Raw genomic sequence first — 23,643 nt, forward strand, 5'->3', positions numbered from 1 at the left:
CACAACTTAGTCCCTAATAACTTGAAGAAAACACCAATTGTTTAAAATTTTGGGCATTAAGTACCCACACTGTGCAGGTAGAGTGAAAAGTGTTTGTCCACCTTCCTGGCTCCTTCCATGGGTCACTCTGGGATGTCCTGTTCTGCTAAATCTCAGGTAGGTTCCAAGAGCCACAGTGTGATGGTGGTAAAGCATGTGTCTGGTTATAATACTTTTCAGTAGGTCATGGACTTCCACACCTGCCTTTGCTGATGAAGCCAAATGTAGTATGTAACTTATTTGTTCCATGAATACAAATCCTCTTCGTTCATTTGGAGTATGCTTTCAGTGAAGCTGGATATGGCTGTTAAAACTTTAAGGAGGTGGCGGTACTTAATGCTGCGCGGCAGGGAAGCTGCCACTGAGTCCTTATTTTATTTTTAGCTGCCGGATAAAGCGGACTTATTTCCATCTCCCTCAACTGTTTTTTTTTTTAATTTTTTTTTTCTTTTTTTAGATAATTATTAGAAGTTTGTCATTAGCGAGGTATATTTAGAAGGAAGGAGCGATTTCCAGTGGCTTCCCAATAACTGTATTCGGGAGACAGGTTTCTGTGCAAACCTGTCCCTGTCAATATCATCATTCTTGTCCTTGTTAGACAGTATTCCCGTATGCTGCTTATTCCTATGCTTGTATTGCCTGGTTACGACCACGATAACGTATTCCTAAGGAGGTTGGAAATCCTTAGCCATCTGGGCACCATGGGAGGAAGAAGGTTTTATGGCCAACAAGTTTGAAGCACAAGGGCAATTTATTCAGTGATTTCCTGTTTACAGAAAGGCTGTAAGAACGTATCACCTGATTGTTTCATCTGTTCATGGAGTTCCTGTGACCTCTTTCTCGTTGGAGTGTTGTCATTGGCCTGAACTACTTAGAAGAACTTCAAGATTCTCCTCCACTTCTGCCTCACCTTCATCTCATCACACTGTCGGTTAGGATAGATGGGTTCTGCCTTTCCTTTCTCCTTTCTGGACGAAGTCCATAGACCGATCTATAGAAGTTGAATACTCATGACTCCTACCATTTCTCACCTTGCCAGAGACAGTGGTGACCCAAGAGTCCATGGGACCCATCACATTAGGTTCATGTGCGCACTTTCCTGTGGGAGCGTGCTTTCTTACGTTTAAGTGAACGTGTCCACAACAGCTGTCTTTTGCTTGCACCCTAACCTGGTCGCACACTTGGTCCACCCTTATATGTTCCTGTGGGCCCACAATTGCTTTACTTTGTGCTTGCCCATGAGCGCTCTCCCATGCTTTCGGCCATCAGTACGCACTTCTGAGCAGTCTTCCACTCCCAAGTGCGCGAGTCCGCCTGCTAGAGCTCTACTGCACATGCGCTCCCTCAAGATCTCTCCTGTACATGTGATCCCTCAGCTGTTCGCATGCTCACTCGGCCCTCATCTGTCCATGCATGACCATGAGCTGTCTCCCGTGCTGGTGCCACGAGTCCTCTCCCGTGCCTGTGGCCAAGAATGCTTTCCTGTGTGTGGCCATTTTAGTCAACTCTTTGAGTGAAGAAGTCAATTACAGCCTGGTGACAGATTTTCTTCCCTTTCAAAGGAAGACAGCAAGTACTGTATGGTCTGCTATCAAGAAGAGGACTTCTGCTCAGTAAATCTGGAGGATACTTTTATCTGGATACCCATCCTTCGATCTGGGGGCATCTCATCCTAGTCCTCTAGGCTTTGGCTTTTATTACAAACCACAGCTTCAAATTGCCTTTCACCGCTAACATTCATGCTCACCTTTCTGGTGCCTTTTGATGGAGACTTGCCTGAGGGTTTTTCTCAACACCTGTCTTGTCCTGTCTCCCTCTTGGAGACAATGCTCCAGGACCAATGAAGCTGACCTTTTGTCAGGATACGAGAATAGAGGACCGAATAATGCTGATAATATATTGAACATTCGTTTCAGCAAATGTAAGGAAGTAGTGCAGTTGCTCTTGCACAATCAAGAACTTCCATCTGGAAGGTAACAACACCTGCTCTTCCCTCATCATTGGGGGAGCTTTTTTTACACCAACAATTGCTCCAGGATTTGCAAGCATTACCAGTAAGCAGCCAACAAATTCCGTACCTTCTGGTTTCAGTGAAATGATGACTTCCTCTTCAGGGTAGTTCCACTTGAACTACACCTCTAGGGATCATACGATTCACAAAAAAATATCCAAGGAGGATGGGGCACACAATCACATCCTTTGCAGCTTGTCCAGAATTTTATAAACAGTATTCTGAGGTCTTTAGTGATTATTTAGATGTTCAACAGGTTGTGTAGCAAGCCTTGCACCTTCACGGGACAAGAAGAGTCTCATTTAAGATGGAGGTAGCGACGTAAGTATAAGAATGAAAGGTAAGAATGATTTGCTGTTTATCCGTTCTTCTTTTCCTTCTTTTGGGGGTGCAACAGGCGTGCCGTTATGTTGCCAGAACGGACGTGAGATGCAGGTAGGGTAGGCTACCGAGTAACTTTTCCTTACAATTCAAGTATCTCCTCCTCCCCTCGTTAATTGGGAGGACTGTATGCACACTCATTTCTCATGTAATGCCCAAATATTGGACTTATTTTCTAAAAGTATATAAGATTCTCCAGTGACTGCCTACCATTTTTCTGGTAGGAACCTTGCCTAACACTTTTGACATCTTGCTCAGGTAGTTAAGAGGTTCACAAGAGTCATGACTTTTGCTTCTATACAGGATGAAAGTACATTGACATTTCCTGGGTTAGTTAACCAGCTAGATTAGTTAGATTAGTTTCACCCTCCTAAGGATAAGTCTCCTCTTAAAGGTTCATGGTTTTGTAATACGTGTAGGAACAAATTACAAATTTTAAAGTATTTTGTATTTTTCCTCAACTATATAAACCCAAGACCTTCAAGTTACACTGCCTGTATCAACCATCCCACAAGTTCTAGGTTAAAGGTAAAACTGAGGTTTACGTGTTAGGAGGATGGGAACTCCCACCCAACAGTCAACCATTGTTTACCTTTTTAAAAGTTTAATGGCTTTGCTTATGCCATACTTCTATTTAAAAGTGTCAGGTTTGTATACTTTAGTTTGGAAAAAATTTAATCTTTCAAAATTTGTGATTTTGTATAGCATCAGCTCATATATTTTTTTAAAGTTGTGTAGTTATATTATCCAACAGAAAGACTTACTTTTTATATTCTTGTTTTAATGACTCAAGTTTTCCACTTGGAAATGTGAAGAAATTTATACAGTACATTTTTTTAAGGTGGGGTATGGCAGATGTAGCACAAACTATCAAAACTGAAGAGAATAACTTGCAAGATAAGGATGGAGTTCAGAGGCCAAACATGGGACTTTCAGGAAAGCTCTCAGAAGACACCAATACCTTCAATGGTGTGGTCATTAAGTATTCTCAGCCACCAGAGGCTAGGAAACCTAAGCGTCGATGGAGATGGTAAGTATATTTACATAGGATACAGATGTTTTATAGAATAATAGCTTTTGGAAACATAATTGCTTTGACATGTTACATGCTTTAAAAGAAAAGAAAGTTGAATATTAGAAATATTATGGATATTTGATTATGTTCAGTTTTAAAGATAACTCTTTATAAATTGAAAATCACTGAATAGTAATCAGATCTTCATGATAAGAAAGTAGAGTTGTTCTATATTGATCATAATTCCATAGTGAACGGGAAAGAGATATCACCTGAACATCGAGTTACTTGTCCTAGAAAGTTCAGTAAACCTTGTGGAGTGACAGACAGGATTTTCAATATTAATTGTCTGTATCCAGTCATTTTATATATTAGTGTATCATTTCATTTGATCATGAAGGTATTTTGCCAAGCTACCATTTATAAGTGAGGCATTTTTAATATAATTACTGTATCTTGAATTGAATAACAGGCAAGTACTAGGTTAGCCGAGACTGAAAATTACAGGAAGTTGATGCATAGTGTGTGTACGTATCATGGGATATTTTCAATGCCCAGGCATTGGCTGTTATACATGCAAAGTATGCAGTTTTTGTTGCGTGTCAAATTTTGTTATATGTTGTAAAGCCAGACCCCTGAAACTTCTGATAACCCGAGGAGGTACTACTGTATATTTATTTTTACAAGAAATATTGAATGAATGTATTTATGAAATTTAGGCTGAAAAGCCATGCGCTGGGAGATTTTCAGATAACCAGTGCTTCAGCTGATTGGTTGTTGGTTCAGGCATTCTCCCCTCCCACTGACTGACGACGAAGCTAAACATTGCATTTGCCCGCGGTACATGATGTTCATTTTTGCTCTATACCTAACTTAGTCATACAGATTAAAGGTAGCTGATGAGTATTACCTTGAAAAAAATATCCATATCTTAAAAAAATATTCGAAAAATAGGAAAAAAATATGAGTTGAAGTGAAACGAGCGCTGAAAAAACTTACACAACTTTTTCTGCAAACGTAAATAAAAATAGGTGAATTTTGTTGAAAAAAAAATCCTCTTGAATGTCATGAACCAAAAAAAATAATGCAAGGAAGGAAAATAATATTTGACATTGTACAGCAATATTGTTGCAAATTTTGGCGATGCATCCTGCCCGCACACGATCACCCGTCGTCATCAAAATATTCTGTTGCTCATCACGAGGTTTTCTTTTTTCATTTGTAGCTCACTTATTTCACCATTATTTTCCTTCCTTGCATTATTCTTTTAGGTTCATGATATTAAAGAGGATATTTTTTCTAGAAAATCCTCCTATTTTTATTTACGTTTGCATAACAATTGTAAGTAAAAAACAGCAGATAAAAAAGTTGTATAAAGTTTTTTTCAGTGCTTGTTTCACTTCAACTCTAATTTTTTTGTATATTTTTTCAAGGTAATACTCATCATCTACTGTTAATCTGTGTGTGACCAAAGAACCAGGTAGATATTGTGCAAACTAAGTGAGGTATAAAGCAAAAATGAACATCATGTACCGAGGACAAATGCAATTTTTTGCTTCGTCGTCGGGAGGGGAGAATGCCTGAACCAACAGCCAATCAGCAAGGAGCTTTCAAACCTTGGCTCCATTTGCAAGCTAGGATGAAACAGACTTTACTACAAATTATTCCATTAAATTTTCATTTACCATTTAATACAAATCCACTTATTTTGTACTTATCTACAGAACATGTACATTTCAGATAAAAAAGTAACTTAAGCACTTCTCTCTGGAATTTAAAATAAATCTTTCTTACTGTTGTATTCAATTTAAAACAAGTCTGATTTGGTGAAGTACAAGGAACGATCTTAATGGAAATATGGGGTGCAAAGTTTAACTGTCTTGAGTGAAAACTTCAATATATTTTTTCATGTGGTTCTGTAATATCTACATTTAATATGTGCATGCTTAAGTTACCTGGGCAACATCATTTGAAATCCACCATTTAAAGAAATAGTTGTAAAAAGTTTTTCCAGGATTTACAATAGACTTCTGTGATCTTTTTATTTGTACGATCAGCTGACAGCTTTAATGTGTCTACCCAATATCGGCAGGATTTCTAATATAGTAGACACTTCCATCTAAGCCTGGTTCTTTTGAGCATCTTTAAACACAGCAATTAGTAGCTACCACTTTGCAATTTAGTCCAATAGTCAGTGTTGTACATAACTTCCTTCTCCATTGTGTAGTGGTCCCTTATCATGAGCCGATTTAAAGTTTTATTCAATTTGATAAAAATTGTCATGTAAGGAAGAAACAAGGTTTATGATAAAGTTTCCAATTAGCCTAATCAAATAATGCATTTTAAATGAAGTTTCAATTGAACCATCATCCCAGTTTCAGAAGACTTCAGACTGACAGTTTGCCTTTAGTAACCTAATGGAATCTAATATGTACTATTAATCCAATAACTTCATGCATGGAACTTCTATAAGTGCTAACATGTTTGAAATTAACACTTATGAGCTTAGAGTTTAATTGCACTTGTGATTACCATTAGTACCTGTGCACCAGCAAAATTGTTCTGCAGAAGTTTTTTTTTTTTTTTTTTTTTTTTTTTTTACAGGTATATATTTAAAGGTGAGGAAGACTTGCCATTTTTACCATTACATCGCCAAAGTGCCTACCTTATTGGACGAGACCGTAAGGTAGCAGATATACCAACTGACCACCCGTCCTGCTCTAAACAACATGCCGTCCTGCAGTACAGATTAGTTGCATATGAACGAGATGATGGTACAAAAGGTAATTAATGTTTTGGTTTATTAAATATTTTATGATTTAGAATTGACATATTGTAATTAACAACTTTTCTTATATACATTGCAACTAGTGTACAATGTGATGTGTTTTGTAGGTCGCACAGTCAAACCTTACATCCTGGACCTGGAATCTGCCAATGGCACTTATGTCAACAATCGTAGAATTGACCCGCGGCGATTTGTGGAACTGATAGAGAAGGATGTTGTCAAATTTGGTTATAGTTCAAGAGAGTATATTCTGCTCCATGAGGGATCTAAAGGAGATGATGCGGATGCACCCGACATGGGAGTAGATATGAGTCCGGTATCTCTTTTGAGGAGTTGAAGTACTACTGTTTATCAAAATTTTTGATAATTTTAACTATAATTATAAAGCTGTAAGGGGATATTGTACAGGGTCGGGAGACTTACTGTTTTTTTTTCCAAGAAAGTTGTTGTACAATACTGGTTTTAAATATTTAAAATTCTTTTTGTAGATAACTTTGAATAAATTCCATTTTCTTTGATAAATATATCAGGTTGTAAGATTTTAAATACGGGCCTTCTATCAAGTTTTTCTGGTACAGTATCATGTGGTTTAAGAAATGAAATTCCTTTATTAAGATTGCGCATTTTGTATTAAGATTGTTCATTTTATTTTTATGTCATCAAGTAATGGTGACCACTAAAAGTTTTTGTAGGATTACTTGTGCAACAAAATGACAAAAAGCGACACCAAATCAATATTTTCTAATCTAAATTCTAATTTAGTTTTCTTTTATTACTGTAAGTCAACCTCTGATGAATATTTGAAAAGTGTCCTTTGTCTTTAGTCTTCAAAAATTTTCTGTCGATTATATATCATGGGTATATCTTTATTTACATTTTTGGAATAGCTGTTTGATCTCATGATAGGCACATACTTACATACCTGCATAGCCTATATCCACTGTATACCATATGGTTGGCTCTTTAGGTGACAGTACAATATGCATTCATATTTGAAAGAGAAATTAGCTTCATTCATCACTCCATCAAAAATAAGATAAAGTGTGCTTTTCCTGTATATAATGTACCATAGCATTTGTGGAAAAAAATATCTTAGTTAGGTGTCATGTCTACATTATTAATTCATGGGACTACAAGAAGTACAGTAAAGTACACAAGGTATTTAATGTATTTTTGTTTTTGTTCTAAAAAAAGTGATACCCATTTGTAACATATAGATAGGGAAATTGTGTTTATTATATTTATGGCCAATAAAAAGAATTTTATATTAGACTTTGGTCATAGCCCTGTTTGTATTTGGTATCTTTGATGTACTGTATCATGGATGTAACCCTAAATCACTACTACAAACCAACGCTAATTATAGGAGATATTAGACAAGCTATTAGACTTTTGGCGAGGGTTAACCCCCACCCCCTAGGTAAGGGGGAGGGGGGAGGGGTGTTCTACCCCACTCACTTACACACCTGGGCTGTGAATCTAATTTGCATTTGGCTCTGGTCTCTCCCCACTCCAACTTACCAGCCATTTGACTTAAGTGTTTTCTTTTTTTTTTATATATATATGAAAACATTGTTGTAATGTTATTTATATTCTTTAAGCCTTTCTTTACAGTGAATGTTGCCATTTGTGTGACAGCGTAGTGTGGCAGGTTCTCAAGAGGGGGTGACCCTTCTCTTATATTTCCTCCTTGGACGATGGACAACCCCGTAGGCTGGTGGTCTTCCGAGTGACTCGGCCTCCACCGCAGGGGTCGTAATCAATTGGATACTGCTTCTCCGGTTGGATGTTAACGTTGCTTTCCTCCCTATGAGTTCTTGGAGGAAACTGCTTGCAGCCTTCACATTGCTTGACTTCGGTCTTGCTCTTTCTCGCTGACAACAAAGCTCTCCCTCGTATGTGGGTGGCTGGCAGATCGTCTGCGGGGGAACACCTTTCCCATTCGTGGGTTCGGTTGCGCTCCCGAGTGGTTTCCTTGAGTAATCGAGTTGAAATGATAACTGTTGATAATTAAATTTTTTCAGCTTGGCTCTCAACGACACACTCCGTCATCTCGCGACAGGCCAACGGCCATTCTTAGCTGTTGGAGGTAGTGCATAACCTTTAGTTTGTCAGCTCCCCCTTGGGGAACCCCCTTCCCGCCGGAGGGTTGAGTGGTTCTCCGGAGTAGTTTCTTTCGTCAGCTGAATTAATTAATTGTAATTCCTTTTCTTTTTTTTTTTTTTTATCTTTACAGTTCTTACTCAGCCACTCACCTTCAAACGATGTCGGCTGTTGAAGGGAATGCCCCCAGTCCTTGGTATGTTTTTTCTCTTGGGGGACACCTTTCCTGTCCGCGGATTAAGTGCTCCTCCCGAAGCAGTTTTTCTTTCATAAGTTTTATATTCCTCAACTAGCAATGCCGCACGTCTTCGTTCAGCTAAGACAGGCGACGTGAAAGAGCAGAGCCATTCGTTCCTGCTGTCTCTACGCCATCACAGTCCTGTTCTCCTGCGCCTATGGTAGCTCCTGATCAGCAAGCTGATTTTGACCTTTCCCTTATAAAGATAAGGTTCCTTCCTAGAGGGCGTAGGAATGAGAGCAGTGGCATATTGGGCTCCTTCGGGGTGAACCCAGAAACATAGTTTCGGCTACGTTTCACGGATAGCGCTCGATGCAGACCTTCAAATTGAACAATGCTTGTTGACGTGAAGCACTGAGCACTGCCTGCCTCTAGGGGTTGGACAACTTTCCCTTCCGAGGGAGAGTTAACCTCCCCAGGTGTTGGGCTGCTCTCTCTTCAGAGGGATAACTTCCCTTCATCAGCTTCTGTCTAGCAACCTTCCCATTGCAGGGGGATAATTGCTGACAGCTACATCTCGCCACAGCAGTTGCAGTTTCGTCACCAAAGACTACGCTCTCCCCCATGCTGAGCTGACTCTTCTGTCGGGGGAGGAGCATAGTCCGAGGCGAGTCTCTCCGCTCTCGAGTGAGAACACCCATAGAGACTCGGTTCCTGAGATCTTTGAGAAACCTGTGTTTTTCTTCTCTGACTCAGTCAGACAGGCTCCTTCTCGAGAGGAACCGTGCAGACATTCCCCTCTGGTAGTTCCTCAGACTTTGAAGTTCATACTCTTCGCCACCCTGGACATTCTTCCCCCCCTGAGGTAAGGAGACGTCTCTTCAACCTTGTCAAGGACAGTCTTGCTGCTCCTTTGGGCTCTCGTCACTAATCAGCTACTTGTCTCTTGGCGGGTGGGCTTGATTTGTCATTCGTCTTCCGACGATCGTCATTCATCGCCTCGTTACCTTCACCCCTCAAGATTGTCACTCATCGCCTTGTTACACCCCTCGCGAGATTGCCAGCACTTTTCTCGCTACTGTTAGGCTCATAGTCGTCAGCTGCTCGCCACTCACCTTCGGGCGATCGTCTTACTCCCGGGGGCAGGAGTGCTTTGCTTGTTTGTCACTTGTTACTGTGTCTTTCACCCCTCGCCGAGATTGTCCTTCATCTTGAGATCGTCGCTAGTCACCTCATGACTCGCTATTGAAAGACCATCATTGACAGTCTCTCTGATAGCCTAAGTGTTTCTTGACACTTGCCTACTTACTTGGACTCTCCTTTGCCTTGTTGTTTGCCAGCCTTGCGGCGTTCACCAGTCACTCTCCGACTGCTCGTCACTCGCCAGCTCTTCATGGTTCGTCAGCTGCTCGTCCTTCAGTCAGTACTTAGATGGGTGACTGCCTGGGAATAGCAGATGCTGTTGGCAGCCAGCTGCTCGCCATTTGCCAGCAGTTCATGGTTCTCCTGTGACTTGCCGCTTACCAATACCTAGGCGTTCATCAGACCTTAGGCGATATCCTTTGGATCAGAAACAGTTGTCCCAACACTCCTTCCTGAGCTTCTCGTCGCTCATAGAGGCATCAGTACTCGCCAACCCGCCTTTCGACAGCACCTCGTAGGAGTTCTTCCTCTCGTTTTCAGGCCGTAAGCGCCGGTCGTTAGACCTAGTTTGCCATTCGCCCTTAAAGCATAAGTCTTCTGTTTCCCACAGATCGACCCACGATCACCCCTTTCCAGTCAGGATGTCCCCGAAATCTCCCCGGAAGGACGACTCCCCAACGATCTCCTCTCCTTTGGGAAGAACCTACTTTTAAGGAGCCCAAACAGGAAGCCGTCCTGTTCCGAAACCATCTTTGCCGCAGCCGTCCACTTCTTCATACCGCTCTCCCGTCCGGTTGTCAGTTGATCCAGGGTAACCTTGCTCTATCGTTTCAGAAACCCTCAGCTTCGATCCTCTCAGGGGACCTATCGTCAGCACCGCAGTCCGCAAAGAACCGTGGTTCAACGCCCTGGTCAGAGCAGTCCACTAGGCATTTGTGAGAGGTATCCCACCTCTACAGTCGGCCAGTACACCAAGGATTCCACTGGAAAAAGTCGTCTTCTCCTCCAGCTGACCTCAGATGTAAGTCTACGGTCCCCCTCCTCAGGAGCCCCTAACATCTTCCATCTCTCCCCTGAAGAGGAAACGAGGAATAGCTGAACCGCAGGACTCATCCTGAATCAAGCAGACACTGATACAAACATCGAAGCGAAGGCTCAGCTTCGTTGTTCCCACTCCTCCGCTAGTAGGCTCTCACCTTCATCTCTCGAGCCAAGAGTCTCTGGCACGGTCTTTCGCTCATCTCCTATCGAGATGGTTCCACCAGAACTACAACCAGTATCTCAGCAAGCGAGGCACGAAAAAAAAAAATCAGTCAAGACCTTCACTCCAAGAGGAATTCTTCCCATCCTAGAAGGAGTTGAAGGACTTTTCCCGGGTCTTGGGCAAGGGCATCAAGACCTCCACAAGATGGTCCTAAATGATCATCTCTGAACCCTGCAGTGGCCACAGTAGGCGACACCCATCGTGCAAGGGACGACCTCGACCCATCCCCGAGATGACGTGTCATGGATAGATGTCTTTGATGATGACGACAACCATCTTCCAAGAGCTGCTAAACTAAAGCTATCGGAGGCAGAGCAGGAGTCACAGCATGTCCTCTGGCAGGTTTTGGCCTGCATGAGGCCCATCAATGGGTTATCTGACCTCGCGGTGGCCCCTCAAGAGGGTAAAGACTCGGTCTTGGACCATTTCTACCACACTATACCTGTGTGAACAAGTTCTCAGTAGTTAGAAAGGTATTAGGGACTAAGTTTGACACTTGTACTTTACCCCCTCTTAACGAAGGTGAGAGCTCGCGGGCGACAGCCTAGGAACACCACCGCAGATGTGGCCTTCCTTGTACCTTGCGTCGCCAAGAAAATGCCTCTTGGTCATGGCTGGGAAAGGGATGCTGTGGACATCATCAATGTTCTTATCCAAGTGATAACTCCCTTTTTCTCATCCACGAGTAGGTTGCCCCGTGACGGGTCCCCTCCTATGAGTTTGGAGTACTGTATGCATCTCTTTCCAACAAGAACAGAGAATTCGCAGCTCAGCTATGAGAGAATACACTTTCTCTCTCTCTCCCAACTGTAGAACTGTGAGGGCAATTCTCTCCCTACCTAAGCATTCCAAACATCCCCTCGGACGCCCGTCTCAGCCATTACGTCTTTGGCCAAAATGATGCGATTTCATTGAGATCTCTGAGCCTCTTCTGGAACAGGTTAGTTTTTTCAAACTGTTCGACAAGGCGTAGGCATATGGTCAAACAAGCAGTTAGTCCACAGGACTATCTGTGTACGTTCAACCACTAAGACTCTTACTCCTAGAATCCGGAATGCTGTCAGCGAGGAAGTATCTTCGACAATCTGGCAGTTCTCACAAGATGGTTTACCTTGTGTCAACCTAGTTTGTTAGAATCGGCTTCATTTTCTGAAAACTTCAGTACGATGGACTGATCCTGACAGACTCGGTGGCTGACCTTCGTTACCACCGAAATTTCACCCCAAGTTTAGTGAGATCGGAGAATTGAAGTAAATCTTGAGAGATACCCCGCCTTCCTTATCAGAGCTAGGTACCCTTGGATACGTTCATCGTCGTCATGCAGAAGTTTTTCCGCAGATCCTAAGAGGAGGATGACAGGAGTCTTTCCTCTACGAGATGCACTTTCAGCCAGCAGAGTGGTTACGTCGCTTAAGTCACCATTTCACTCTGCTTCATCAAGCCTGCATTGGATTCCTTCGAATCCAGCCTATTTTTGAGCACGAATAGGAGCAGAAGTAGGATCCCCCCATAGTGTCAGACAGGAGACGGACCTGAGAAGATAGTTGACAAATGGAATCTTCGCCAAGGAGTTGACCTCCTCGGCCCTAACCCCAGATTGAAACTCTCCCTCCAGATGCATCAAAGAAGGGGGGAAGGGCATGCTGTACCACTTGGCCTCCAGTCTGTGGTCAGAATCCAAACGGTACCATCTCTTAAACCTCTCAGAGATAAGGGCAACTGTCCTACGGACAAGGGGTACCACCCCCTTTCGAAGAGAACCGAGATTTGAGCTTCAGCTCGTTTCTCTAACACCTGATGTTGACCTTCAACTTAGCTAGAACTCGTGGATGGGAAACAATGACTGAATTCTGAGGGAGAATCCCTCCAACCACTGGTCAACAATCTTCCTTGTGGGGAGAATCACTGAATACGGCAGCAAATGTTGATCGTATCTTTCCTGTCCGCAGAAAAGACTTCCACCCTCCTAAAGGGTAAATAGTCCTCTGTAAATAGCGTTGGTTTGTATTAGTGAAGAACAAATTTGGAAGTTATTTGTATTTTTCCTAACGATACAAATCTGTAGCCATTTATGCAAATTGGGCCGCCAGCATCAGTCTCCCTTGAAGTCCTACCTCCAAGCAAAGTGGGTTCACAGCCCGAGTGTGTGAGTGAGCAGGGTAGCTACTTTCCCCCACAGCCCCTCCCTAACTAATGGGTGGGTGGCTTATCTTTCTGCTTTGTTGAAAGTAATATCCCCAATAAACAGCTACAGGTTTGTATTGTTAGGAAAAATATATATTACTTCCAAATTTGTCACATTTTCTATTGGCATAAATCTATTGAAATGAAAGAAAGTAGAAAATTTTTTACTTACGGGTCGATGTTAATAAAGCAGAGCTTCCAGAAAGAAGACAATATGAACATCGGGTGAATAAAGAAATAAAAAAGAATATTAAAATTCACTTTTTCTTGTTCATCATTGAATAGACTGGATTGGTACTGTTTTTCAATAGCAATCAATGGAAGTATGTCCTCCTCTGGAGTTAATAATCTTAGGTTGATGATTTGAAGTAATATAATCTGTGCTTAGCCTTGAATTCTGATGAAATGGGAACAAGAATAAGAACTTTAATATTCAAGCAAAATTTTATCATTTTGATTATTAAGTAAAAATACAGTAGTATATATTTACAGAGACAGTCGGACCTTAACATTTACAGAGCTTAAGTAATGGAAACGTCAGCATTAGAGAAATTACAAATGATGGCTGCCCCTTTAATGAAACTGCCACGGCCGTATTTCCTTAAGCTTGAGAAAAAAATAGTATTTCAGCCTCGAGGGAAAAATACAAAAGTATTAGAAAAGCATTCACAGTTATATATTGCAAATAGAAAAGACAAAATACCATTATCACACAAGCACTTGAAAATTCACGTTTATCATATCAATCTAGAATTACTCTCACCTAATATGTAACTGGGTATGCTGTGCTGTATTTGGTCTTGAATAATTAAATGCTATTATCTTTTCAGTAAAGATGCATTCACATTTATATATAAGTGTGAATGCACTTTAACTTGAAGGGCATAGTTGGTTATGTACAAGAGAGTAAGTCGAGATTTACATTGATATTTACGAGAATTTTCAAGCCCTTGTAATACATTTTTGAATTTTCTATCAAAGCCTGTATTTGGTGTTATATAATTGTGAATATCAGGTCCTTCCTACAAACGGTTAGGTCTGAATGTTATAATACTCAGTGAATGAATGGACAAGATTAAAGGTTATCGACAAGAGTAAAAAATGTAATACTATAAAAAAAATCATATTTAGTTCAATGAAAAAAAAAAAAACCTAATACTGTACAAATGAATTTTGAACACCTAGTTTATATGGCAACTACCTTTATACAATTTTAAAACTATTATTAGTATCTTGATTATACATGTCCTTGTAATATTTTTGTGTAAATTAAGTAACACTTGAATAACACAGGTATCAAGGTACTTTACCTGCTGCTTTAAAATGAATTCTTTATAAAATCAATACAAGCTGTTTCAAGTATTATTTTTATATTGATGATAGCAACACATACAACTAAAAGCCCTACTGCTTATTGTAGGGCATGAATTACTTACCATAAACTTGAGATTATGTAATGTACTTTATTTGTACCAAAAATACAAACAATGGTTTAAAGTACATAATGTGATATGGGTTGCAGAGTTTGCGAACCAAGACATCTGTGTCTTCTGAAGAAGTTCAAAATTAATTTGACAGATGGATGCCATGGAATTGCCCTTGCAGATACTTGAACTCTTATTAACGGTCTGGAGAAAACACAATACTGTAATAATTGTTACTGATTTGAATGTAAAAGGTTAATATTTTCCTTCAAGTTAAGTTCTTTTTCAGCAACTTTTAACTTTCCTAAAATGTGAATAAATTTAGTTCAGTAATTTAGCAAGTCATAGTCAAATTACTTCATTTATTGAGCACAATATAGAATATCAATCACATAGCAATGGATCCAAAAATACATTTTGAACCATTTCTACCTAGTAGATACAATTATTATTTCTATGAATCTCTCCTGATGTTCATATTGGTTCCTCTCCAGATACCTGGTTTAAATTGTCTTACCCAAAAATTTAAACAATTAAAATGTTCCTATTTTCTTTTCCTTCAACAAATAAATGCCCTTAACAAAGGAACAGAGTCCTCTTGCAGCAAGTGGTAAGGAGCCCAGATTACCACATCAGGTTGTGTTGTTTCTAGTTATCTGTTGACCGGATGCTATATCACTCCCTCAGATTGTTTATATACAGAGTTTTAAGATGTTTTTCCCGGGTTTACTTAGCAAATTGCCCGGAATATGCACAGTAATTATTTCTAGATCACAGTCTGCATTCACTTTGTGATGTGTCCCAGGCAATTCTGTGACTAAAATAATTGTTGTTATAAAGAATGCCTTTCACTCTCGGTACCACTCAGGAAAAGTATGCTTCAATAGTTGCTGATCAAGTTGACAGTTCTAGCACAAAAGGGAAACTTGTTGTTAGTTCAAGGAAGTCAGGAAAGACTAGGCTAGTTGATTATAGCATGGATGACGACAATACTGACATGCCTTCACACATTTTAACAACGGCCATCTTTCTATTGTGAAGAACATCACAAGCTCTTGACATCATTTCCTCCCTTTGTTAAACTTCAGAAGTCCAGTAAATTCTCCCTTAGGTTAGGTATTCTGATCATTCTCAAACCATTGCTAAACCTAACCCAACAACACTCCCTTATCATTCTAATAATAATAGCATTTCATTTAGTAAGGGTTCTGAATGTATGCCGTGCTCCACAGATTTGAAAGCCTCACACAAAGACCAAAATCTTCACATACTTAAGTTCCTACTGCTGGTATAACCCCTTTCAATACCGGGATTCTATTTGATCTATAAAACTACCATTTGTTAAAGTAAGTACTTATGTGGATGGTGAGGCATGTCGTATGATTCCCTTAAAATCTGAAGAAGTGAACAAAGTTTCAACTAATTCGGATCATTTTCATCATGTTTCAGATGACAGTGATAGCCCTTCAGTTGCAAGCTCGGCCACTAGCTCCTCTCACATAACGTTAATATAGATGCTAGTACATTCAAATCTAATACGAATACAATACTGTACTGTACAAGCATTGCAGGAGTTACACCCTTTTCAAAGGGTAAACAACCGAGAAATCAGCTGTTATTCAATCTAAATTCCCTAGCAAGACAGGAAAATGAAGACGAGGAAACTTAACCTTAAGGCCGAGATATACCCTAATACATTGTTCAAAGTACGTTGAGACGTATCTTATCCTACCAAATTAGAAAAAGTGACTCCTGCACTTGAAAGGCAAGGCACTTCAACTCTCTGTGGATATATTCAAAGAATTGTCTCAGATTCAGAAATAGACGAGATTCAGGTTCACGTCAAGTGCTTAAAATCTCCCTAACACAGCAATGCGCTAATTTGAATAAGACTAACCAATTACCTGACCTCATCTTGGAGGGCAATTTAGTAAAATCTTGATCCAATCATTGTGCCCTATAAATAAAAGGAAATACAAGTAATTTTTAAAATTGTATTTTTCCTAGCTATACAGTACAAACCTGAGTCATTTAAATGAGTTTACTTCGTTAAAGTTTTGCTATTATTATCAATTGCTAAGCTACAACCCTAGTTGGAAAAGCAGAATGCTATATGCCCTGGGACTCCAACAGGGAAAGTAGCTCAGTGAGGAAAGGAAACAAGGAAAAATAAAATATTTCAAGAACAGTAACATTAAAATACAGATAAATACCTTCTGTATAAACTATAAAAACTTTAACAAAACAAGATGAAGAGAAATAGGATATAATAGTGTGCCTGAGTGTACCCTCAAGCAAGAGAAATAAATCTAACCCAAGACAGTGGAAGACCACGGTACAAAGGCTATGGCACTACCCAAGACTAGAGAATAATGGTTTGATTGTGGAGTGTCCTAGAAGAGCTGCTTACCATAACTAAAGAGTCTCTTCTACCCTTACCAAGAAGAAAGTGGTCACTGAACAATTACAGTGCAGAAACTCCTTGGGTGAAGAAGAATTGTTTGGTAATCTCAATGTTGTCAGGTGTATGAGGACAGAGGAGAATATGTAGTACTGTCGGGCCAGTCAAAGATCCACATGACTCTAGCTTAATAGCGGAATTCTGGTAACATTTTATGGTTGCCAGCATCACACCTACGCTGGGTAGGAACGGCTGAGTCAGCAGGACTTGCACCACTTGCTCATGGTCAAGACTTGAGGGGTTGATGTGGTGAGACGTGTAAATTAAATGACTAGTTTGTATAGGTAAAAAAAAGAAATACAATTTTAAAAAATTTGAAGTTTGTTCCTCTGCGAATACAAACCCTTGTCATTTAAACGGGAGTCTTCCTTGGGTGGGATGAAGGATAAAATTGGACAATCTCGACCTCATGAACTAAAGGTGAGGACTGGGCTTGGATATGTTTCCCCTGAAGATTTATAGGCTCTCATGATAAATTCTCAACCAGAAAGAAATAGTGTTTCTGGATAGAGTGATAGCTCTTGATACAAAAGTTTCTGTATACGAAAAATTCATGGTACGAAAAGATAAAGATTTTTTTCACCTCACATTACGAAAAAACCCTCGTGATATGAAATGAGATTCGCCGCAAAACTGTAAACTCTGATGCTAGTTACAGCCATAAGAGCCTGCTCACTTTTGGTCAGTCTTTTTTCCATCATGCGTCTAGGTATCAGCGTTCCTCAACCATTTTATTTCGGCAGCGCTATCGTTCAAGTTGAATTTGTGTTGGTGATTTTGCTTTTGTACTTATAGTTATCCTGTTGCGTTATTCAACACGCACTGTATTAGCCATGCATCACAAGAATGTTGCCGATGTTCAAGGAAGGAAGAAGAGGATACTTTCTATGGAGACAAAGCTTGAGGTAATCAAGAAATATGAGACTGGCTAACTCCTTGCACAGATCTAGGAGTAAGTCTCTGTGCTTCAACAGGACAGCTTGGGATTCTACTAAGAGAAGTCAGTCGTTTAGGTATCTCAGGAGTCTGATGCCCATGGCATAAGCCCAGGCTGAGACAAGAGCAAAGATCTTGGTGAAGACTAGAGGGGCTGTTGATAGGCTGAAACCCAGCACCCTGAACAGAAAAATTTTTTTCTTGAAAGGGAAACCTTAGGTACTTCCTCGAGGCAGGATAGATTGGGACCTGAAAATAGGTGCCCTTCAAGTCTATTGTCAGAAGGTAGTCATTCTTCCTGATGGACTGGAGAACAGAGACTGGGGTCTCCATTTTGAACTTCGTCCGTAGTACAGAGAGGTTAATGAGGGAAAGATCTATGATGAGTCTTCTCAAACCCCCATCAGCTTCTCTACCAGTAATAGATTGCTGAGGAAGCCGGGAGAGTTAACTGAGACCTCCACTGCCCTTTGGCCAACAATTTGAAGACTTCCTCGAACGAGAGTAGGTCTTTTACTGATCCTTACGAACAGTATTGTTGGATGATCAGATTCCTGGTCAGAGGAGGCAGACAGTCTTAGAAGGGGACTCTATACCCTAAATGGAGGACTTCTACTGTCCAGGGGTCGGCCCAGAAGACCTGCCAACTTTGTCAAGAGTTTTGTAGGCATGTCAACCACCCCTGAATGATAAGCTGAGGGAATGTAACCTCCCTTGCGTGAACATCTGCGACCTCATCCTTTTCTTCTGGAGGGATGTCTTCTCTGACGAAAAGTGGGTTTAGGTTTCTGCATCCCGGGATGTTCTGCATGCATTGGAGGGAGAAGTCGTCTTTGTTGGGGAAGTGACTTAAAAGGTGACTACCTGGGTTGTTTCTGGGGAGTGGGCAACCTTGGTGCCACTGCTTTACTTAACACAGAATTTTGTCCTAACATCTCTACCTTTTTTATCACCTTTGCCACATCCGAGGATAGGAAAAGGGAGGGGATTTCATACTAGCTCTGAATTCCTCAGTGCTAACGCGTCTCTAAGGGACAGCGACCTAGAGCATCTGGCTAAGACAGTGTTGTGCCTCTTTATAATGCCATTTCCCCAAAGGAAGGTGTTTTGATGAAGGAGGAACTCTAAGGCTTTGGCAGCGGATCTAGATTGTTCCTCAAATTGTTCACGAACATGCTAATTCTTCAGGTTCTACGATACCGCAAAGTGAGAAACTGCTCCAGACCAGTGGTCTATCCACGAGCAGGCTTGAATAGCTGACATAGTTGCAACCTCCATGTTAGCCATCTTGGGCCCCGACACAGTGGAGGAGAGATTAGGTTGTCTTTCAGCTGGTACTGATGGGACTAGATTAGCCACATCAGTGTCAATGGGAAGTGGATTCTGAAAAGCGCCATTGTACATAAAACTTCTCTGTCACACCAGAGTTAATAGTGGGAGCATCAGGAATCAGTGAGTTTTCTGACGCTGAGACTTGAGTATTCAGAGTCTAGTGTATCCTTAGTATGATTAAAAAGCGCTACATCGAATCTGTATCTGGGGCTTTGAGACTGTGGAAAGATATAGTCGATAGTGCACCGTTTGTTAGCAGTCTGCACAAGAGGAGGCTCATCCAATCCATCCAGATGACGGATGAGACAGGCTCATAATCTTAATAAAGTGTGAGGCTTCTGAGCTAGACACTGGGGCCTCAAGGGGGGTACGTCAGCAAAGCTAGTACTGATTCATGCATTGAGGTTCTGGAGAGAATCATTAATAGTTATAATGTCATGACAGGATTGTTCCATTTTAATAATTGTTGAGTTCTTAACTCTTTCTTGGGCCTCCTTCCTTTCCCTTGAGTCATTTCTATTGTGAGGGGAATAAGAGGTGGAGAAGGAGCAGAAGGAGTCTAGCACACTCCTGTTGTAAGAATGTTCCACTCTAGCAACTGAGTGCAAGGGGGTGGAATTGAAGTCTCTCAGAGCTTGACTTACAAGGCAAGAGAGAGTTCTTAAACTCTGCCATCTAGAACAGGGACCATGTCCATGTCCATGTTGTCTGCCGCTAGTTCCTTCATCTGAGTTAGATGGGGGGGGAGTGACTTTTTGGAAGGGAGGAAACGTTCTACACCCCTTATCTAATCTCTGGGGAACTTCAAAATAATATGGAAATGATCTACCACGCGCTCTGGAATGGGGAGGGCGTATACAGTAGTAACATTAACTCTGACATATTATGTCACGGAGGAATATTCTCAGGTCAAAATGACAGCGCGTTTAGTGACATCATGATGCTTAGGAGTGACAACTTGCTTGGACCTGTCGGCCTGCTCAAGATGCGGAGTTACCTCATGTGTTGAGATGGCGGTGCATACAATGACGTCATCACATTTAGATAAAGTGGTGCACTCATACTTGTGATTTTAAACATTTGGCATAGCTAAATTATTAATAGGATTTATTATACTGGACTTCACAGCATTATTAGGCATGGAAGGAGAAACTTGTTTAGAGCATGAAGGCATTGCCAAGACATGTAGGGGGGGGGGGGGAGACACAGCCAAGGCTGTTCAACCACCCACATAATAAAGAAATGACAAATCTACTGAAGAGTCCCGAAAGTGTATGAGGCAGGCCTTGCTCATTATTTCAAGCTGGGGACTGGTAATAAGGGTCTTTAAGTAAGGCAGGAAATGACAGGCTCTACTCTAAGGTTCCAACAAGAACTCGGATATAATTTCACTGATCAGATTAGGGACACCTCTAAAGGGCAAAACATCTTATCTGTATTATCTGACATATATAAATCTCCACTCAACGCACTCACACGGGGGAGAGGGAGATTTAGACATAACAGAATAATTAGGGATAGATAGAACATCTAAAGGATCCAGCTCTGGGAGCACAGCAGCCGTAACCAGGGGATCCGCAACGAGAACTGGTTTAAGCTCATATTGTGCAATATCAATATTGGGTGATAAAATATTAACCAAATTATGGCCGTCGTCATGTGTGACTGAAGCCTCAGTAAGCTCCTGACACAAAGGACCAGGAAGGAGGATAACGTTCGCTGTAGTACCAATCTTACGTTTCTTGTCACTGCTAACAGAAGACAAAGTTGGGGAATAATCTTGGGTATATTTTAGTAATTACATAGAATAATAGGTTTCCCTTATCAAACGGGCATCCAACAACTTTATCTTGGTTATAAACTGAGTCGTAGCTATAAAAGAAGCATGGGCATTAGGTACATCTTGATGACCTTAAATATGGTTGCTGGTCTCTAGTGTGACATGTGCTTTAGTCTCATGCAGAATCCAGATCTCTAGGTTATCTCAGACATAACACGATTACAGTACAATAGTACAGTAGGGTCCCGAATTACACGTGTTCTAATTACGCGATTCCTCAATTATGCGATCGATAGTTTTTAAAAATTAAATTTCCTGTATCTGCGAGGAGCATTCTAAATCCGCGAGTCAAGCACCGCGAAGCGTAGGAAATCTATTGTTTTCTTAATTGTATTGGGGGGGGGGGGTGATGGTTCCCCGATGTCTGAGAAGGGGGGGGGGGGGGGAGAATGTGAGAGAAAGATTTCTGTTCAAACATTTTAAGACTAGTTTTGGATGAAAAATGTTAAGCTTTGCCCATCTGTTGTGTGAACTTGTCGCTAGGCTAGCCTAACTGTCCAACACCTATATGTATAATATTCCATTTCTGGGCTTGAACCTGTGCCGGCCAGTGAATAAGCTCCTATTAGCACTTATTCTTAGGTAATTTACTGCTAAATATACCAGAGAAAAAATGTAAAGGAGTGCTAGGTTAACTAGCTCGCTCACCTTTTGGTGTCGGTATAAAATTGGGCGTATAATCCAGAGGTCCCGCACTATTTAGATTCATCCACGACAAAGACCCCAATAGAGAAGAGCCGTTCAACCTCACTCGGCACCACCAACTCTGCATCCGCTCAGAACCCAACTCCTTTTTAGCATGCCTGTGTTGTAACCCGCTTTTTTGTGCTCTCGTGTTTTGCCTTATTTTTCACTGGATTATGGCTTCTTCATCGGTTTCCCAGGAGACACCGTCTAAGTTAAGTACCAAGCTATGTTTTGCTGTGTTTTGAGCAATCTAGATCGTTTAATATTTAAATTATAGGAGTTTATTCTCTTCGATCATCTCGGTCTTGCTCGATTCCGCTTACAGTTGGTACTCCTGTTTTGAGAGCTTTTAGTTTCACTCGCGGTGTTACTAAGTGTATTAATTTTATTATTAGTTTAAATTTTATATGTTTTATTGTGGATATTCATTATTTAGCGTTTAGAACCCTTGTGGTTCATATTTAGGGCCGATATCAGTTACGTATCGTAAGATGGCTTGCCGACCTTCGTTACTGGGCGGCAATTTTATTATATAAGCCATCAGGTTGTTGTCCTTTGGGATTTATTTATTATGTTGCAAGCCTTGCCCTAATTTTTTATGTGTATATTTATATATTTTTCAACGCTATTACTTTTATAATGAATATTTGTGCTTATTACTCCGTATGATCTGTGTTTGGGGATCGTCAGTTGTAGCCCTGCTGCTCCGTATCACGTGATCCTCCCCCAAGCTCCCCCTCTCGCTAGGTGGGTGGCTAGGCTTCTCTCCCCCCTCCCCTAGGGGACCGTTGCCTTCCCTCCTTTTAGAGGGGGTAGTTCAGTGTTTATGGAATTTGTCCTCCGGGTGTCCCGGCGGTTTCGTCTCTGTCTGACGGGTTGGCCACCGGTCAACAGAGTAGGATCCCGGTGCACCCTATTTTATATTTACCTATCACACTTTTATTATGTTATACGAAACCCTCCGGGTTCTGTTGGCGGTTCTTATCTACAGTTCCGCCCCCCTCTTAATTTATAACAGTTCCTATGATTATATATGATTATATATGACAGATCACTATCCCGGAGTTCCTATATGTATTGGTTTATGGATGTACTTTTATTTCCCGGCCCGGGGCTTAACCTCGCTCCGGGAAATCAGACACCATGTGTCTTAAATTCTTTGTTGCATCCTTCTTTATGATCCCGGCTCGACCGGAATGGATAGCTATACTCTAGTCTTAAGTTAGACTTATGTTTAGGCCCGGGTCCTCCGGACCCGCCCCTACTTAAGAGTATTACAGTTAAGCTCTAGTCTTAAGTTAGACTCATGTTTAGTCCCGGGTCCTCCGGACCCGCCCCTACTTAAGAGAATTACAGTTTCTCATATACTATTCTTTTTATAGATGGTGCATTGTCAGACGACGGCTTGTGCGGCTGTTCTTCATCAGCCTTGTGGCCACACTGTATGTAGGTCTCACGCCCTATGCGGAGTTCAGCTGGAGGACATCGTGGTCTGGCACCCTGATAACTGTATGGTCTGTTTTGACCTCATCACCACCCTCGGATCTGATTCGGTGAGTTCCGTTGGCTATGTTGCCTTTCTAATTATTTTACCTTTTTTGGTATACATACACTATTTAGTAAGATTTCTATGGTCTTGAAGGACCGCCGGGAATCTTCCTTTTTGTAATTCCCACTATTATTTCAGGCATCCCCGGAGCAGAAGACTGCGGCTCGGGCCACACTGAAAGTGTGGGTTGGGGGATTTGCCCGAAACGTGAAATCTAAACAGCCTTACGTCCTATCTGAAGACTACTGTGCCATGATCTACCCTAATGCCAAGTCTTCAGCCGCTGTGGCTAGGCATGTTGCGGCACC

The 23,643-nt window shown here is 41.2% G+C and overlaps 2 protein-coding genes across 4 annotated transcripts in view; one reads left to right on the plus strand and one right to left on the minus strand.

Moving 5' to 3' along the window:
- LOC137654746 (uncharacterized) overlaps window positions 1-7,504 on the plus strand; it is a 69,384-nt gene extending 61,880 nt beyond the window's left edge. For both annotated transcript variants that reach the window (XM_068388668.1, XM_068388667.1), the window contains 3 exons: window positions 3,273-3,461; window positions 6,051-6,229; window positions 6,342-7,504. In XM_068388668.1, the coding sequence (XP_068244769.1) occupies window positions 3,273-3,461; window positions 6,051-6,229; window positions 6,342-6,571 (598 nt within the window). In that variant the 3' untranslated portion in view covers window positions 6,572-7,504. The remainder of the gene's footprint in view (window positions 1-3,272; window positions 3,462-6,050; window positions 6,230-6,341) is intronic.
- A 302-nt stretch (window positions 7,505-7,806) lies between these two features.
- Window positions 7,807-23,643, minus strand: part of LOC137654747 (uncharacterized) — a 90,317-nt gene continuing 74,480 nt past the window's right edge. Inside the window, exons 8-9 of one of the 2 annotated variants that reach the window (XR_011046708.1) lie at window positions 14,543-14,734; window positions 7,807-13,712 (exon numbers count right to left, since the gene is read on the minus strand). The gene's annotated coding sequence lies outside the window, so the exon portion shown is untranslated. Of the gene's footprint in view, window positions 14,735-23,643 lie in introns of both variants that reach the window. The other variant, XM_068388669.1, reaches the window with a different exon arrangement.

Source organism: Palaemon carinicauda, chromosome 15 (assembly GCF_036898095.1).
Source record: "Palaemon carinicauda isolate YSFRI2023 chromosome 15, ASM3689809v2, whole genome shotgun sequence".
Lineage (NCBI taxonomy): Eukaryota > Metazoa > Arthropoda > Malacostraca > Decapoda > Palaemonidae > Palaemon > Palaemon carinicauda.